Source organism: Syzygium oleosum, unplaced genomic scaffold (genome assembly GCF_021117445.2).
Source record: "Syzygium oleosum isolate NSW1041296 unplaced genomic scaffold, Sole_v2.1 Sole_v2.17, whole genome shotgun sequence".
NCBI classification, from domain to species: domain Eukaryota; kingdom Viridiplantae; phylum Streptophyta; class Magnoliopsida; order Myrtales; family Myrtaceae; genus Syzygium; species Syzygium oleosum.
Window position 1 is genome coordinate 2,686,256 of NW_026607501.1, and position 16,626 is coordinate 2,702,881.

Sequence of the window (16,626 nt, forward strand, 5' to 3'; positions counted from 1 at the left end):
AGAGAAAACCTGACTGCGGTTGTAAGTCGTCTTTGTCAGTTTGGAAACTAGCATCAGTGTAACTACTTACAGTGATCTGTTCCTCACCTCCATAGACTATGAATAAATCCTTAGTTCTTCTCAAGTACATAAGGATATTTTAACAGCAATCCGGCGAGGTTCCCCTGGATCTGACTGGTATCTACTTGTCATGCTCAAAGCATAAGCAACATTAGGACAAGTACACGACATAGCATACATGATGGATCCCACAGCTGATGCATAAGGAATCCTACTCATGCGGTCTCGCTTATCTTGTGTTGAAGGACACTGAGTCTTGCTAAGACTTATGCCATGTGTCATTGGGAGAAAACCTTTCTTGGAATCTTGCATATTAAACCTATTGATGACTTTGTCAACATATGTACTTTGACTCAGTCCAATAAGTCTCTTAGATCTATCTCTATAGATCCTGATCCCCAAGATATAGTTTGCTTCTCCCATGTCCTTCATGGAGAAAAATTTTCCTAGCGATGTCTTAACTGACTGAAGCATAGGAATGTCGTTTCCAATGAGTAGTATGTCAACCACATACAACACTAGAAACACAATTGCACTCCCACTAGACTTCTTGTATACACAAGCTTCTTCTTTGTTTCTAATGAAGCCAAACTCTTTGACAGTTTCATCGAAACGAATATTCCAGCTCCGTGATGCCTGCTTCAATCCATAAATAGAACGTTGAAGCTTGCATATCTTCCCAGTGTTATCTGGTGATGTAAAGCCTTCAGGTGGTGTCATGTACACATCCTCTTCTAGTTTTCCGTTAAGGAAAGCTGTCTTTATATCCATTTGCCATATCTCATATTCATAATATGCAGCAAATGCTAGGATAATCCGAATGGACTTAAGCATAGCTACTGGCTAGCCGTGCTTTATAGATGTGAACATTTCCATCCATATCATTTTTCTTCTTGAAAACCCATTTGCACCCTATAGGTTTGACACCTTCGGATGGATCAATCAAAGTCCAAACTTTGAGTTGATACATTGAGTCCATTTTGGATTTCATGGCCTGAAGCCATTTATCGGAGTCTGGGCCCATCATAGCTTCTATATAGGTCGTAGGCTCGCCATTTTCTATTCATAATAGATGACGATGTTCTGTCAAGTGAAAACCATATCTCATAGGCTCACGATGTGTTCTTTCATACCCACAAACTATAGGTGCCACTGAAGTCGACTCTACAACTCTTTGTAGATCTAATTGAGGTTCCTCATGAACTGGAACACCTTCTTGTGACACAATACTTTCTTCGAGGTTTACTTTACTCCCACTGGTTCCTTTAGTAAGAAACTCTTTCTCAAAAGGACACCATTTCGAGCAACAAACACTTTGTTCTCTGATGGGTGTAAAAGTAATATCCTTTCGATTCTTTAGGATATCCCACAAAAAAGCATTTATCAGATTTGGGTCCAAGCTTATCGGAAAGTAAACGTTTTACATAAGCTTCGCAACCCCAAATCTTTAGAAAAGACATACTAGGAACTTTTCCTGTCCACCTCTCATATGGTGTCTTCTCTACAGCTTTTGATGGACTTTTATTTAGTGTATACGCAGCTGTCTCGAGTGCATATCCCCAGAAAAATAATGGAAGATCTGAATGACTCATCATTGATCGAATCATGTCTAACAAAGTTCAATTTCTCCTCTCAGAAAAACCATTCCACTGTGGTGTTCCAAGGGGAGTGAGCTGTGAAACAATTCCACACTCTTTGAGATGGTCATTAAATTATTGGCTTAGATATTCTTCTCCTCGATCATATCAAAGAGCCTTGATATTCTTGCCAAGTTGATTTTGTACTTCATTCTGAAATTCCTTGAACTTTTCAAAGGAGTCGGATTTATGTTTTATCAAATAAACATATCCATATCTACTGAAATCATCAGTAAATATAATGAAATACTGATAACCTCCTCTGACCGTAGAATTTAGTGGTCCATACACATCAGTATGTATAAGGGCCAATAATTCTTTTGTCTTCTCACTTTGATTAGTAAAAGGAGTCTTTGTCATTTTGCCAACTAAACAAGATTCACACGTATCAAATGATTCAAAATCAAATGAATATGAATACATTTCTCGTTTATATGGCCTAATCGACAATGCCTTAGGTAGGTTGGATTCAAATCATTAGATTTAAACCTTTTTGTATTTATATTATAGATTGGCACATCAAGATTTAGAACATATATCCCATCCACAATATGGGCGCTACCATAAAATAATCCATTAAGATAAAACGAACAACTATTGTTCATTATATCAAAACAAAAACCTTCCTTGTCCAAACAAGAAACAGAAATAATATTCCTGCGTATAGCAGGTACATAGTAGCAATTATTCAGTTCTAAAATCATGCCAGAAGGTAAAGCGACATCATATGTTCCTACGGTTAATGCAGCAACTATTGCTCCATTTCCAACACGTAGTTCCATTTCACCTTTTGCAAGTGTTCTACTTCGTTTTAGTCCTTGCACATTCATACAAATATGAGTACCACAACCAGTATGCAATACCCATGAAGTAGAACTAGTAGTAACTTTTACTTCTATAACATAAATACCTGTAGCGGAAGTCTCACTTCCCTTCTTTTTCAGATCCTCCAAATATTTCTTGCAATTCCTCTTCCAATGTCCATTCTCACCATAATGGAAGCATACAGCATCAGCAGTCGGACCCGGTTTGGTCTTGGGTTTGGGTTTGGGCTTAATGCCCTTGCCATTACCCTTGACCTTACCTGGCTTCTTAAAGCCTTTCCCCTTTTGAACCATAAGAACATTAGGGTAGGGTCCTGCTTGATATTCTGCTCAACAATTTTGAGCATCCCATGCAGTTCAGTCAAAGACTTATTCAGATTATGCATGTTATAGTTCATAACTAACGTGCCATAATTTTGAGACAATGACTGAAGAATAATGTCAGTAGCCAACTCTTGACTAATGGGAGAGCCCAGCCACACAGGTTTTGAATATAACCTATCATCTTTATGACATGTGGGCTAACTAAGTTCCCATGTGATAGCTCGCACTCAATTAAGGTTTTTACCGTTTGGTACCTTTCAGTGCGTGCCTGTTTCTGAAACAAAATTTTCAGATTCATGATCATATCATAGGCATCCATGTTCTCAAACTGATTCTGAAGGTTTGAGTTTATGGTAGCTAACATTAGATATGATGCATCCAATGCATCATCTTTATGCTTCTGATAAGCATTCCTTTCAGCATGGGGAGCATCGGAAGGAGTTGCCTTCTGAGGGAGACATAATCTTTTTTCTCCCACTTGAGAATAATTCTCAAGCTTCTATACCAGTCAAAAAAAGTTTGAACCATTCAATTTATCCTTCTCAAGGACAGATCGCAGTGAAAAGTATGATGCAGTGCTATTTACCATTGTCTACAACAAATATGCAACAAATATGCAAAGTGAATTGTTCGTTAATTTTATAATTCCAACTATACTTTTATAATATGTGTCCCAATAAGTATAGTGGACCAAGATCCATATTTCACAAAGACTTGAGTAAGCTTTGGCTTACCGCTCAAGACTAAGTTATTTAGGTAGACAACCCTTTGTCAATTGTATCGAATACAACTCTTGATTGTTGGAGTTGATATCTCATATCATAGCCCCAAACACTATGCCTCAAGGCCCAAAACCGTTTTGATAGCCTCGTTAAGTAAACCAATCTCAACATATGGATAACCATTATCTATCCCATTTTACTCAAATAGTCTAAGACACCCTGCTTTGGCAGACCCATCTTTTGACGATTCGAGTCTTAATAGGTGTATGATTGGGAAAGGCATCATATACTACTTAATTTTATTAGGGACTTTTGATAATTATGCAGTGAACCAATCTCAACATATGGATAACCATTATCCATCCTATTTTACTCAAATAGTCTAAGACACCCTGCTTTGGCAGGTCCATCTTTTGACGATTCGAGTCTTAATAGGTGTATGATTGGAAATGCATCATGTATTCCTTAATTTTATTATGCAATGATGAATGTATGCATGTTCTGAACATCAACAAAGCATCACTTATAATAACAAAGACATATCAATCATACAAGAATGACCAATTCCATGTAGGGGTCAAGGGGGCTGCGCCCCCTTGCGGGGTCAAGGGGTAGCGCCCCTCGCGGGGTCAAGGGGCAGAGCCCCTTGCGGTGGTCTCGGGGGCAGCGCCCCCGAAAGCTAGACAGAATTCATAATTCTGTTTTCAGGAGAGTCCCGAAAACATAAACAGAAATCTCAATTCTGTGTTGTCGGGAGACTATCTGTCGCTGCCGCCTCCCGCGCCCTTATCGTACGCAACTGGCCGAACGCCGCGAGTCCTCGACGCGCCGGAAGACTAGGCGCGCTGCCGTCTCCGCCTCGGGCAGTAGACCCAGACGCGCCGCCGTCTCCGACCGCCGTCTCAGCCTCGCGCAACAGCCCAGACGCGCCGCCATCTCAGCCTGCCGTCTCCGCCCGCGCGTCCCCGCCTCGGGCAATAGCCCAGGCGCGACGCAGTTTTCGCCTCGACGCGAGCGGAACAGGATCGACATCGACCCATCCCTGCTTCGTTCCTTCTGAATTGATCATATCAATTCGTATTTCAAATTCATCTAACCCTAATTGAGACTCACTTCAGGCATACATCATATGTATCAACAATTAGGGTTTCCAATTCAACTTCAATATATCACAAGCAGCTCTGATACCACTGTAGGGTTCATCAACGAAAAACAACGCAGCGGAATATAGAACCCCAGACAGGATCCATGTGTATATTGAAATCGAAAGGGAATTTCGACGCGTACCTTTGCGTATCGAAGATAAATCGGCAACCGATTGTGTCTGGATTAGCGCCCCAAGTGTTGCGCCTCTACCGGTATCCACACACACGAACGGAATTCTCCAACGATCCACGTGCTAGCGAAAGATCTTGAAGTTCCTTTTCTTGAACGCCGAATAAAGAACGATTCTCTATCGTAGAGTTTCTCCTGAAGACACTCTCTCTAGGGTTTCCGTATTCTATGGAGGCACGGAGGCGTGCGTCATCTGACGTGAGACTCTCTCACTATCTATAGCTATATATATAGCCTCATAGGAAACCCTAATGGGCCGGGCTATTTGGGCCCGCCCAAACTATCCACCTCCAATTGTACATGTAACGTTATCTCATAATGCGCACGACCGCGTAGATAATTTAAATAGGAGAATAAATCTACTTCTGAAGTAGATCAAGGCGCACAGAAAATATGAAGTCCGTTCGCGATTGTGTGCGACCCTGTAGGTTCACTACACATTAGCAGTGTGCACAAAACCCTTTTGGCCCACAAGTCATAAGCGGTCTCTAGCAACACATTATGACTACCTAAGTATAGTGAAGATCGATTTTCCGACACAACCTAATCCACAACTAATATTAGAGTATCAACCTTGATTGATTCTTAGGGCAGACCACTAACACTTATCATTCACACAGGTTGTCTTCAAAGAGTATGGAACACCTGAAGTTCCGGGTCCTTTTAACTTGTGGGCGGCGCAAGAAAGATTGTCTTTCGCGTTCTGAACTTCGTATTTGACAATATCAGCGTTTCTTACTGCTGTTGCAAGTTCGGCTCGTCGCTGCTCAACTTCCAGCTCTTTAGAGCAGAGCTTCTCTCTCAAAAAGCTCGTCATGAAACTCTCTACTTCAAGCTCTGATATCAAAGTACCCTGTGGGAGAACAGAAAACTTCATTAGGACCCTCCATGGGGATGCTGTGGAGCAATAGTAATGTGTGTCCGTGGAGTGTAAAATCCTCCAAATAAGTGTCTTCAAAAATAGTAAATGTCAGCTGGATATCCAAACTAAAGTTGAATCTTGAGGATATAACTATAAGCCATCATGCATTGGGCATGAGCAGGTGTACGACATGCATAACATCATCTACAGACCCAACTGAAAGCATTAAAATGTGAGGGAAGGGACAAATCAGAGCAAACTGAATGGATGGTAGAGAAGAAAGGATCTTACCGCAGGAGAAGGTTTCTGTGCGACGCGACTAAGTTCACTAGACGAAGGAAAAGAACGTACAAAGGATTAAGATCGCACGATGGGAAAAGCACAAATGCTCGCGTCCCCGGTGAACCGAGGCCGCATGAACATAGATGTGGTGGCAGAGTCTTCTCCGAATCAGGGTTTACCAGTAAAGCCAATCTTGCTGTTGTGTTTTACATGCGTACATGCGTGCCCTTCTGCTCTCGCGAAGTTTTCGAAAATCTTCTCAACTTTGAATCCGCTTTTTCATCCCGAAGCAGGCACTATCGTCCTCCGAAAGAACCCGATGTACCATTCATTTGTCCGAAACTCAAACGTCGAAACGCCATTTCATCCTTAACAAGCCCGCTTCGGGCTTCTTCCCCTTCGCGGAATGCTTGATTTTTTTTAATATAATCTTATGTGTGATTCAGTATAGGTGGCAAAATGGGTCACCCACCTATATTGTAACTCATATTTAATGGAACGTGCGATATATGAGTTGCCTAAGATTTTTTAAATGTAGGTTCAAATGGATATGATAGGATAAGGCCTAACTAATGACGGGTTTTGATATGTCTAGAAAGAACCTACTTTCAACCCATTTAATCCAAAGAAACTACTTTGGTCCGACGGTGTCGCTACCTCTCCGTCTTCTGTCCGTCCTTGTGGTACGAGTTGGGCTTTCTAGGCCCACAGCAACATCGAGCCTATGCGTTTTTGTTTTTTCTCTTTTCAATTTTTCGGTGCGGGAAGGAAATAATCGTGTTTAAAATTCTCGAAATAAAAAAAGGTTCCTGCAGAGTTGAAAATTTTCCCTCTGGTGCCCTGCAGAAATAAGAAGAAATATGGGTTTGGTATGCCATAAGCCAATCGCCCTTTGAAATCTAACCAATAATAAAAAAAATTTCCTTAATTATTTATAAAACCTAACTTATTTTGGAGTATATTTCGCTTGTAACATTCGATGCCTAAAAATTAAATCGATTGCTTGTCCATTATGCCATACACCGAGGTAGTAACCATGTCAATGATAAACGGACTTAATCGCAGAACTTCATCGCGAAGCTGGAAGTGAGTAAATCAAATTATGGAATTTCTACATAATTAACAATTTAAGTATTTTCCATATAGTGCTTGCTAGGGTATACATTTATGTCATATATATCTTTCCAGGCACAGTTTCTTGTGCTATAGTAGAGAAATTTCCAGCGCCAGGATAAATAACAGATATATTCTAACAAATTGATTTGTCGAATTTTTTAATAATTTCCTGGCAATCATATTCTTCATGTTTAATTGGTTAGTTTTTTCCGGTTTGCTGTTTTCTGCACTTGAGGGAAATGATTGCCAGGAATTTGAGCCCATGTTGGGTTGGGTTTGAATCGATTCCCGGTCGGGCCGGATATACGCCGCTAATACTTAATTGGATAAAATCGTGTCAATATAGATTGAATTGGACAATTTGCCTCGAACTCATTTTTCAATCCACCAGAATCAAATTTAATTCACCCGTTCAGCAGGTCTAATGACCAGCAACAGACCCCTGCATATTAGAGATCATTATGAGCCCGGATATCGCTGCTTCCGATTTTAGCCTTTCAACGGGCTGCGATGACCGGGCTCATTAACCCGGGGCCTAGACTTAACGTGCATCGCTAAGCATTACCACATATAAAGTTTGGGAAATTTCTTAGCAACGGTAGACTTCCCCGTTTCCCTTTCTCACAAGGAAGGAAAAAAATAAAATCCAAAGCTAAATTCAAAAGAGAGAACCCACCTCGCGGGTTCCGGGTTCCCCAAAACGCCCTCGCCCGAACTCGGTATTCACGCGCCGCCCGCGCCGTCCCGGCTCGGAAGCCGGAGGGCATCCAGGACTTTTCACGGAGCGCCCGCATCACTTTCTCTCCTTTAACGCGCCCCGGCCCTCCCCGCTTCCTCTTTCGCTCCTGCTTCCCTTTCTTTGACCCGACAGGACCGTCGTCGTCGTCGTCGTCGTCGTCTAGGGTTTCCTGCTCGCGACCCCCCGCGGAGCGTCTTCTCCGTCTCTTCCCCCAAAAATTTCTCGAGGAATCCCGCGCGCCATTTCAAGAATCCTCCTTTTTCCTCTCCGTCCCCGTCTCCACATCCTCTTCCGTCCCGGAAGTTTCGATCTTTTCTCCTCGTCCGCATCTCCTCGTTCGAATCGATCGCGGTCGGCGGCCGGCCCCGCAATGCGAGGGGAGCGCGGCGCCGATCCCCCCGAGCATCCCGAGCCCCCGAGCCCGGCCCGCGATCCCTGCGGCGAGGGCGGGGGCGGGGGCGGCGGGGGCGCGGCTTCGGACGACGATCTGTGCCTCGACGTGTCCGGGGAGAACCTGGAGTACTCGCTGCTGTCCCCCCCGGCCCTGAATGGGTCCTCGGTGAAGGACCTCTACCTGTACAAGAACGAGTTCAGCTTGCTCCCGAAGTGGGCCGGGGAGCTGCGGAGGCTGAAGACGCTCAAGTTCTTCGCGAACGAGCTGAACCTGTTCCCGAGCGAGCTGGGGAATTTGGTGGGGCTGGAGTGCCTGCAGGTGAAGATATCGCCGCCCGGGCTGAATGGGCTGGCGCTGCATAAGCTGGAAGGGCTGAAAGAGCTCGAGCTGAGCAAGGCTCTGCGCCGGCCTTCGGTTTTTCCTCTGCTCAGCGAGATCGCGCAGCTCAAGTGCTTGACCAAGCTCTCCGTTTGTCATTTCTCGATAAGGTATGTTGCTTGTGTTATTGTTTTGTATGGTTAGTTTTCGAGTTTTTTCTTTTTGTTTGGCTGGGATTGGAGTTATATACAATGTGTCCTGTGCGGTTCTGTGAATTAGTAAGATTTTTGAGTGTCTGGGGACTGTCAGGAGGAGAAATTTGGTCTTTTAAGTTAGTGCTCGCTTCTGAGGTGTAAGAAGCTAAGTTTGCTGGGGCTTTTGTGTGGTTTTCAGGGACCATTTGACGGTCCTTTAGCTTTGGTGCTCTAGGCTAGGCGTTTTTATGTTCTCTGTCTTGACACAGGATGCATTTGGTATGTGTTATTTCGATGCGGCATAGTGTCTAAAAACCCTGGTGTAGCTCTTTTGGCAAGCAGGTTTCATGGTTGCTTTAGTTGCCTCCAGGAAATTTGTGTTGCAGTTTTGACTTGAGATTGTGCAGTGTTATTGTAAAATTTATAGATTGTGATTACATGTTGACAAAAGTGGCACCTCTTATTGATGTGTACTCACATTTGAAATTCTTCAATAATTGATTTATGTTTTTGTAATTAGTAGTTGATACTGTCCGGGATCGTGCATTGGCCTTGTAGTAATCCATCTTTATCAAGATTGATGAGGGTTCAGTTTTATTCCTACTTTCCACTCTCCTCTACTTGTGACTGTAGAAAGTAGTTGATATGGTGTTGTGTGACAACCTTCTTAACCTTTTTCTCCTGTCCCATTCAATACTGACTAAAGTAAGCCTGAAACAGCCACTCCATGTTCTGATGTATGTTTTGAAGTTTGGATATCTGAGGTGAGGCTATTTCTTAAATTCTCAGGCAACATTGTGTTAAAGGAATACTATGAACCAAAGTAGATAGTATGGGAACACAGACGGAGCCAGGATTAGATTTTTATTTTTTTTTTGGAAGGGGGGGTGGGGAGAGGGTGGAATTCATTGATGAAATATGGAGCCAAAATATTTTGCCCGAAAATTTTGAATAAAGTTAAACACAGTAAAGTGTATATAATTCATTAGTATGTTAAAATATACAAATCTCTTTGAAGTTTAGTGGTATTTTGTTCCTGAACTTTTCTGTATAATATCTCTATAAGTTATTTGGACAAGGAAAAAAGTATTTTTTGTTGACGACTATAGATGATAATTATATATAATGTTAAAATTATGTCTAACTAGAAATTTGCACTATAGCATTAAAATTAATTTAAGGATGGATTCACCTATATGCAAATAACAGTTTATAAGGATGGACAAATTTTACCTAAACAAGATAGATTGGCATACTTAATAAGGCGTATATATATCGTCAATAGAAATTCATAATTTATTCCAAGAAGAAAAAGATAATAGAATAACATATCAATAGACATTAGATAAGATCTAAGCCGAATAATGTTAAATGATTACTTTACTAAGACGTGATAAATTCAATCTGAGTTCATTATTTGATTTTAATCTTTCAAATAAAATAAATTATTTTTTAATTACTGCTAACTTCCAGTATAGTTTTGATGTAAAATAACTGTTCTAGCTATTACTATTTTAATCTTTTCAAAACTAAAAAAAAAAGAGCACACACTTTGTCCAGCGCAATAAAAAAGAAATGAAGCAGACCTTTGTATATATTTAGAGGAAGAAAATCCAATGATTTGAATCTGATAATACAGTCGAACACGAGTGCTGAAGATGACATGGAGGAGGGTACAATGAGCCAAGTCAAAGAAGCTCATGGCAAACTTATAATGTAATGAATTTATGAACCCAATTCAAGATCAAAATTATGTGGTTAAATTTTATTAGATTTGATTAGCCATTACCATTTCTTATACTTCAGTGGTGATTCACAACTGATGTTCACCTCAAATAAGTTTGGGAGGCTAATTCACGTAAAATTATATATGTTGGATGAAGGATGGATGTTGTAAGTTTGCTTCATTAATCTTCAATGTTCTGTGTCTGGATCATATTTCTTATTACTCTTGACATCTGAATCTTTTTGGTTAGTGAGTCTATTTATACTATTGTTGGTTTCATCGCCTATATAGGTAGAAATCATTTGCTTATGTTGATTACGGTGCCATTTTTCTCATGCAGATGCCTCCCACCAGAAATTGGTTGCCTGAACAAGTTGGAGTACTTGGACCTTTCATTTAATAAGATGAAGAGTTTGCCAAATGAAATAAGTTATTTAAATTCTTTGACGTCCTTGAAGGTCGCTAACAATAAATTGGTGGAAATCCCCTCTGGTTTGTCTTCTCTTCGGCGATTGGAAGTTTTAGACCTTTCAGATAACAGGTTGACATCAATAGGCCCTCTCGAACTTGACTCCATGCATAGCCTGCGAAGTTTAAACCTTCAGGTGCTTAGAAAACCAGTCTTCTGATGATTTATTTTGTGCATTTTCATAAAATAATCGCATGAAGATGCTCTGTTTCTATATTAGATTAACACCCAGACCTTTTTTTCATGCTAGGCTGTGGTATAATTGACATCTTTACTTTTCGTTTGTCTCTTTGATACTTTTGTAGATGAATGTTCAACTACAGGAATTAACATGTATCTTTTCTGTTGATTTTTGTTATTATTCAAGCACAATAAGCTTCTCAGTTTTCAAATACCTTCATGGATATCCTGTGATATAGACGGGAAGGAGTTGTCCAATGATGATAATGCCAATTCTTTGGCTGAAATGGAAGTATATGAATCCACCCCAGACGATGAAGGAGCAATCTCTTGTAGCAGTAAGGCCTGCAGAACTAGTTTCTTCAGCTTTTTCATGTAAATTTTGCATTTATTCCCTGTGGCTTTCTTCAGCTTTACTGCTTGCTTCTAAGAACAGGATTGTACTTTATGTAGGCTCCTGCCATACCTCGGCAAGTTTATTGGCTGGGTCAGCATCAAATGCTAGATGTTTTTCGGCTCGGAAATCATCAAAGAGGTGGAAAAGGAGGAACTATTTGCAACAAAAAGCTCGGCTAGAACGTTTAAACAACAGCAGGAAGTGGAAAGGTGAAAAATATTCGGAGGAGTTGACCAAAAAGGGTGATGACATGTGCAAGTTGTCTAACAATGACGCTTCAAGAGATGCAGCATCAGAAATCACCTGTGCGGATGGTGGAGATAAAGTATTGATTTCTGGGGAAATTGCATCTGAAAATGTGCTTAGCAGTGTAGATAAGGATGGCATTAGCTCAAAAAGTGAATTAAAGGTAGAGAACCACTCAAATGTTGCCGTTGACTCTGCGAGTAGAGAGCTAGGAGATGTTACGATCATGTCAAATGCCTCTACTGATGAGCAAGATGCTGAGTCATTGGCACATCAACATGAGGTCAGTATCAAGTGTAAGAGGTATTGTGATCAGCATCTTGATAACCCTAAACCATGCAAGTGTCGCCGGCCAGCTGATGAGAGTTTCAATCTATCCCGCCAGTATTGTGATTTCTCTTTCTGTGGTGTTGAGGATTACCTGCCGGATGGCTTTTATGATGCCGGACGTGACCAACCTTTTATGCCTCTCAGTAGTTACGAGAGAAATTTATCTATTGACTCACGTGAAGTAATTCTTGTTGACAGGTTTGGATTCTGTCCTCTGTTTTCTATGTCTAGAGATACTTTGCTGCAAGTTCATGATAGATTCTTTTCACTTTGGGTCTAATATTGCGACATTCTTCAGGGACAGAGATGAAGTTTTAGATGCAGTTACCCTCACTGCGCAGGCTTTGGTAATTCGTTTCAAGAGATTAAATGGATTACCTAAAGATCAGGAACTGGAGGATTGTACACTTCAAATATCTTCATTGCTTGCTCTTTTCGTGTCGGATCATTTTGGAGGGTGTGACAGAAATGCAATTATAGAAAGGACGCGAAAGGCTGTATCTGGTTCGAACTATCGAAAGCCTTTCGTTTGCACCTGCTTAACTGGAAATCATGATTATGTTGATTCATCTGCCAACCAAATGCTTGATAATCAGGATATTATATTGCGTGATCTATGTGAGAAATCTCTTCAGTCTATCAAAGCAAGACAAAGTTCTGTTATTGTTCCTATAGGAACTCTGAAGTTTGGTGTTTGCAGACATCGAGCAATTCTTATGAAGGTGGCTGTTTGCTGTAATTTTGTTTTTCTTGTTTATATTGAAATATTGTAAGCTGACTACTCACCATTTTTTTCCCAGTATCTATGTGATCGAATGGTGCCTCCTGTGCCATGTGAGCTTGTTAGAGGTTACCTGGATTTTTCTCCGCATGCTTGGAATATCATTGTGGTAAAAAAGGGCGACTTATATGTCCGTATGGTGGTTGATGCATGCCGTCCTCTTGATATACGTGAAGAGACAGACCCAGAATATGCTTGCAGGTCTGTGCACCCTTCTCACGTAATGGTCAGGCTGTTCTTTTATTAGAGTTTTCATACCTGATCTTGATGCTTGAATCTTGGATGTATTGAAAGTTCTTTGGTTTTGAGTTAAAAATGAAAGCATGGTTTTGGCTTTCTGAACTTTTCGTTGCAGTTCATTTAGACTTTCTTGGCGAGATAGTTGTTGGTCACTGTTGTTTTTTGCCATGGGTAAAATTAAAAATTTTTGGTGCTTGCTCATCTTTGCCATGTGCTATACTCTAATAAATTGTGATCGTAGTCAACCGGTAATAAATGTCATATAAATGAAAAATGTAAATGTTGAGAGCGCCATTTGAGGGTTCTGTGAAGGTGTGTTAGAGTTAGACTATATTGAACTGTGTCCCCGATATATAACCTTGTTTCTTTGGGGTCACCTACCCTATTGAAACTGGGAAATACAACCTTTATGTGGAGGCACATCGAATTGCTGCCATTTGCTGAGTTTGGAATGTGGCAAAGAAAAGGATGCTGAAAAGTAAAAAGCATCAAAGCTAACAGTTGAGAATTTTTCTGAAGCTTAAACAATGGGTGGAGAAAAAAATTGCTTTGTTACTGAATTCTGCATGTAAATTGTTTCAGTGTGTTATCTTCGAAGTGAATCTATATTAGCTGCAGAAGAGGACAATATTCACAACAGAGAAGCTACAAATTTTACATTCCTAAAATGATCAAAAGGTTAAAGCAGTTTTAACTGTGCATGTTTTTTACTGGACACTTATTCTATGTGCTTTTTGTTGGAGTCTATAGCAGTAGAATTCCAGTTTTTTTTTTTCAGATTCTCTCAATTGTTTCACATACTTGTTGTTTTGATAGTTTTCAAATTTGTTTTATAATTTGGATGAGTTTCTGAAGGATGAGCTTGTTATGTAGGTATATTCCTCTGAGGAGGTTTAGAGATTCTCTTTCAATGGAAGCCATTTCCAAGTCTGGATGTGTTCTTCCTTCTCTATCTACATCTGATGAAATTTGCAAAGCAGCTTCTACCTCTATTGTCCGTTGCACTAATGCTTCAGCCAATGTTGTAGCCAAGGTAATCCCTTGAATTAGCTGGAGCAGTATATGTGGTGGCATTGTCTTTTATCATATATGTTAAGATAAAGAATCTTTTTATTTGGTTTCTGTCAGTGCCTGTTAGTTTTTATCACTAGATCAAGAAACTTTGTTATTGATCGTGAATGCCTGTTTTTATGTCATTTTCAACTTCGAGCAAATAGGCTACTTTTGGGCTTGTTTGGTTCTTGAGAATTGAAGGATTTCTTTTTCAGCCAATGTGTTTGGCAATGCTAAGAAATTCTTTTGGACAAATTTTCATTTTCGAAAAGTGAAAATGAGTAAAGCCTCCTTTAGAAATCAAACATAATAATGTAAAAATCACAAAAATGAAATGCTTTCATTAGAAACGTGATTCTTTTTCACAAACCTGACAAGTTTTAAAGAAGCATTCTGAGAACATTTCCTCAAACACAGCTTTACATCTCATGTTTTCTGCGTAAATATTTCTGTGTTGATTCTGCAGGTACGTTCCTTGGAAGTATGTAGTAACTCAGTTGAGGAAATTAGGAAATTTGAGTATAGTTGTCTAGGCGAAGTGAGAATATTGGGTGCTCTACAACATGCTTGCATAGTGGAAATGTATGGGCATCAGATATCTTCTCAGCGGGTCACTCCTGCAGATGCAAATCCTGAGCGTCGTATTTGGCGTTCTGCGATTTACATGGAATATGTGAAAGGGGGATCACTGAAGGTGCTTTTCTTTCCATACTGCTATCAATTTGCTTTTAGAATTTCTTTCCTCTGCTTATTATATACACCTTTTAGTAATTTCATGTCTATTATGACAGAATTACCTGGAGAAGCTGTCTAAATCTGGTGAAAAGCATGTCCCAATAAATATGGGTCTTTTTATTGCTCGGGATGTTGCTTCTGCCTTGGTGGAGCTGCATTCAAAGCATATTATTCATCGTGACATAAAGAGTGAAAACATTTTGATTGATCTTGATGCAAGAAGGGCTGATGGAACGCCTGTCGTGAAGCTTTGTGATTTTGATAGAGCAGTCCCTCTTCGATCTTCCTTACATACGTGTTGTATAGCCCATATCGGAGTACATCCTCCCGATACTTGTGTTGGAACCCCTCGCTGGATGGCTCCGGAAGTTCTTCAGACAATGCATAAACGGGAATCATACGGGCTGGTAAAGTCTTTAGTTTACGAAGCACTTTGTCGGAATACTGCCTTTTTGCATTTTTTGTGAATCTTACTGATTGATTGCCTGACTTAAATGGCTGCAGGAAGTGGATATTTGGTCATATGGCTGTCTGATTTTCGAATTGCTGACTTTGCAAGTGCCGTATTCAGGTTTATCTGAGCCACTAATTCATGACCTTATTCAGGTAAAGTATTAGGGAGATTCATGTCTTCGATCATCATTTTCATGACAAGTATTATGCGATATTGCTTTTGGTCTTGAATAAAGGCTCAATACCTTTTTCTTGAATGTTATAAATAAGCAGGGGGGAGAACGGCCGAAGCTAACAGATAAGATGGACTCGATAGTATCATTGAATGACCATACAACTATGGGATCTGGCTCAAAGTCGGAGGGGCCAGAGGTGGAGCATGAAGCATTAAGATTTCTTGTCGATTTGTTCCGCCGGTGTACAGTGAAAAACCCAGCTGATCGTCCATCAGCCAGAGACATCTATGACTTGATACTTGTTCATGTTAGAGACTTGATAAGTATACATGGTCGGGAACCAGAAGGATCGGTAATAAAACCTTCTTGACCAAAAAGTTTTGCAGCCCTAGGATGAGGTGATTATTCTCCAGCCTTTTCGGGTCTGAGAGCGCGGATTATGCTGAGAATCTTCTAGACTAATATCATTCGGGGGTCCCGAGTCGGGCATCGTGTTCTAGTGTGTATTCTTTGCCTGCCGGGTTGCGTGTAACTCGGCAGTCAGGCTGGTGAACGGGATTGTAATGTTTGTAGGTAGTTTTTTCAAGTTTCGAGTGGGCATCAGAGGTACATGTCCATTTTCATTCGGTTGAATCTGCCTCAATCATGTTATTGACACTGCCCCAGTTCTTATCAATTCATTGAAGGATTCCCCGTTGGGTCATGTATTGTGCTTTACAGAATTTTTACCATTGGCCTTATGATCAAGGACTGGCCGATATCAGGAGCTTCTGTTGGGATTTTTCGTGTATTAGATGGTCCTGTTGATTGTACTGTCTTAATATTGTTTTGATAATCATACACTTTTCTGATATATAATTGGATCAACCGCATATGATTTAGAGTTCAGAACTTAATTCGAAAATGTATTTGGTACATTATCTTACAATTCGCATGCAGTTATAATGTGGTATGATAAGCTTATAATTTTTAACTAAATGCAACTAGAGTGAAAATCATAAATTGAATCCTACTTCCATTACAAATATGTGAG

At 40.5% G+C, this 16,626-nt stretch overlaps 1 protein-coding gene across 1 annotated transcript; it reads left to right on the plus strand.

Annotated features, from left to right (window-relative positions):
* Positions 1-8,256: 8,256 nt before the first annotated feature.
* LOC115676610 (uncharacterized) lies at positions 8,257-16,293 on the plus strand. The gene is made up of 11 exons (XM_030599553.2): positions 8,257-8,783; positions 10,874-11,138; positions 11,370-11,520; positions 11,636-12,353; positions 12,454-12,877; positions 12,956-13,137; positions 14,050-14,209; positions 14,696-14,923; positions 15,021-15,371; positions 15,469-15,570; positions 15,691-16,293. Exons 1-11 carry the CDS (start codon positions 8,272-8,274, stop codon positions 15,961-15,963), a joined length of 3,366 nt encoding a protein of 1,121 aa, XP_030455413.1. The 5' UTR covers positions 8,257-8,271; the 3' UTR covers positions 15,964-16,293.
* Positions 16,294-16,626: the final 333 nt, after the last annotated feature.

Excerpts from the sequence above, each read along its gene's own strand:
- LOC115676610 (XM_030599553.2), top strand. The coding sequence starts at position 8,272 with ATGCGAGGGGAGCGCGGCGCCGATCCCCCCGAGCATCCCGAGCCCCCG. Across the intron at positions 13,138-14,049 it reads GACCCAGAATATGCTTGCAG|GTATATTCCTCTGAGGAGGT; the intron begins GTCTGTGCACCC and ends CTTGTTATGTAG. Across the intron at positions 14,210-14,695 it reads CAGCCAATGTTGTAGCCAAG|GTACGTTCCTTGGAAGTATG; the intron begins GTAATCCCTTGA and ends TTGATTCTGCAG.